We start from the raw sequence: 2,528 nt of genomic DNA on the forward strand, positions 1-2,528 counted from the left end.
TGGCAGGGGGGTTGGAACTAGATGATCTTTAAGGTCCCTTCCAACCCAAACCATTCCATGATTCTATGATTTCCCCTCTCCCTGGCTGGCTGCTCCAAGGGGAAGAGACCTCATTGCCCAGGGGGGCTGTTTCGGAGCCGGGCCGTGGCTCCTGAGCAAAGCGGTGCCGTCCGGGAGCACACACCAGGCACTCACCTGAGTTTTGGAGTAGACGGAGCCCGAGATGTCTGGCACTCCTGTGTTACTGGATGTCACGGATACACCTGCGGAGAGGGGGAGGCCAGTGAGCGTCAGGCAGCAGCCACCGGTTCAGGCGGTGGAGGGCTCTAGTGGTCCGGCAGCCGGCTGAGGTCTGGAGACAGACAGCGTCCTGCGGAGCAGGGTCTTGGCACGGCCAAGCTGCCCCGTGCCCGTACGAGCGTCCGTTCTTCTCCGGACACGGGCAGTTCCCGAGTGTCCCCAGAAACGGGTTTAGGGCCCTGCTGCCACCCAGACAAAGGCACGTCCACGAAGAGCCCAGAAAACAGTGACTCTGAGAAGAGCTGGGGGGGGCAGCGGACAGAGAAGCTCCCAGCACAACACGGTAACGGGAGCATCCCAAGAGCTCCCTGGACATGAGCCAGTCGCACGGGAAGGCGACTCAGCTGCGGGCTGGGCTGGTGGGTGCTGTGATGGCGGCGCTGGCACCCAGCCCGCGTCTGACGCCCACCGTTTCCAGGGGCGGTACAGAGGAGACCCCCAGCAATCCTGCACGGCCCGGGACAGCGTGGAAACAACAGAGGTTTGAGAGACTCGGCTCCAGGTGACCTGGTACAGAGCTGAAGTATCTCCATAAGGAGAAAATGGTGTTTTGAAGGGCTCTGATGTAGTAACAAAAGGCACAACAGGAATTTGAGGGCTGGAAGAGGGATCCAAACCTTTTTAAGCCCTTTGTAAGCCCAGACATTCACCTGTCAGTCCCAGTACCGAGACAAGCGTCAGGTTCACCACCTTCTTGCACCTTTCCATGGAGAACACTCTAGAAAGCATGCATCTGCCTCCCACAGGAGCCAAGCAAGTTCCCAGGCTCAAATCTGGAATAATTCTTGTTCTACTGATCACATACGGGCAGTAAAAAAACCCCACCCCACAGCAAAACCCCAACAGCTGCTGAGCTCTCAATGAGAGTCAGAGGCCACAGCCATCAACTCTCAGAGGAGGGCACAAAGTGCTCCGTACTCCTCAAACCTGCTCCGGACCCGGATGCGGAACAAAGCTGGGCCTTCCCAAGGAGAATCAAGTGACTTGCAAGCTGCACCACGGCCACTTCCCTCCTGCACTGCTGGAGGCAAGAAGCCAGCAGCCGCCTTACGCTGCCCGTGAGGCTGCAAACAAGCCCTGCCAGGATGGGTACCAGCTGCTGAGGTGCCGTTGGGGGTCTCACCAGTGCTGTATCCGTGAGAGCCATAGCCGCTGGGCTGCTGGAAAGGGGTTGCTGATGCGTTGACGCTGACATTCACACCATGCTGCTTGGAAGAGGTAGGAGCAACCTATGGAAAGGACAAGCGGAGTGAGGAGAGGCTTGGCTGCGTCGCCCTCCTGCCCGAATCCCACACCCTGCCCCCAGGAAACTCACAGGGAACACGGCGGGCCCGTACTGGAAGGTGCTGGGGAGCCCTGGTACCCCTGTGTAGTACGGCAGACTGGTGTAACTGTAGCCAGGAGGCAGCGCTGGGTTCAGGAACGTCTGCTGCGTGGTGTGGTGAGTCTGGGTCTGGCTCTGCTGCGGCTGCGCCAAAGTCGTTGCAGGAGCGGGGGAAGAGGCATCACCTCGGCCAAATTTTGTTAAGTCACCTGGAATGCAGGAGTTGAGACTAAGACAGATCCTGGCCCCTTCTAGCTCAGCCCAGAGCCTTTTGATCAACGCTGATTTGAATCAATCCCCTCCTACAGCTGCTAAGGACATCAGCCCTCAGCCCCTCACACCTTGATAAGGCTAAGCTGTTAATTGCTCTTCTCATCACCAGGACTTCAGAGGGGAAGGGAAACCCCCAGCAGCTCCACGGCAGCCCAGACGCCGCAGCTCCCTCCGGAGCCAGACCAGGGGCCCCTGTCCTACAGCAAACAGCTCCTCATTAAGAGGAGAGTGGAGTATCTCCCGGCTGAGGATGTGTGAATGGCCCCTTTTTACAGCAGGGCTCACACCTCTCTCTTGCTGGCAGCACCAAATCAAATGCTGCTGCAGAGCACTATATCCCTCCCTCCCTCCCCAGCCTGGGTGCTGCGGAGGGCTGGGGGCTGCTCCCTTTGCTGCTCTTTGCTAGCACCTGCTTGGCTCTTCACACAAACACACTCCCCATTCAGAGTTCCCACAGTAAGCCAGTGAGTTTCTCGGCGCTGGCCCAGCGCACAGCCAAGTCCAGCACAGCCAGAGACGTTAATTATCACCCATGTTAACTTGGCAAATCACGCACGCAGCGGCGCCGCGCTCCGAGCTTGGGATTTTGGCCTCAGCACGCCGGGAAAAGCTCTTCCGCGCAAACAAGCTC

At 58.7% G+C, this 2,528-nt stretch overlaps 1 protein-coding gene across 1 annotated transcript in view; it reads right to left on the reverse strand.

Moving 5' to 3' along the window:
- UBAP2L (ubiquitin associated protein 2-like) overlaps positions 1–2,528 on the reverse strand; it is a gene marked incomplete at its 3' end in the record, with an annotated part of 9,998 nt that overhangs the window by 427 nt on the left and 7,043 nt on the right. The window contains exons 12-14 of the mRNA XM_010160781.1: positions 1,616–1,833; positions 1,424–1,529; positions 196–263 (exon numbers count right to left, since the gene is read on the reverse strand). Coding sequence (XP_010159083.1) covers positions 196–263; positions 1,424–1,529; positions 1,616–1,833 — 392 coding nt within the window. The remainder of the gene's footprint in view (positions 1–195; positions 264–1,423; positions 1,530–1,615; positions 1,834–2,528) is intronic.

Source organism: Eurypyga helias, unplaced genomic scaffold, assembly GCF_000690775.1.
Source record: "Eurypyga helias isolate BGI_N326 unplaced genomic scaffold, ASM69077v1 scaffold24411, whole genome shotgun sequence".
Lineage (NCBI taxonomy): Eukaryota > Metazoa > Chordata > Aves > Eurypygiformes > Eurypygidae > Eurypyga > Eurypyga helias.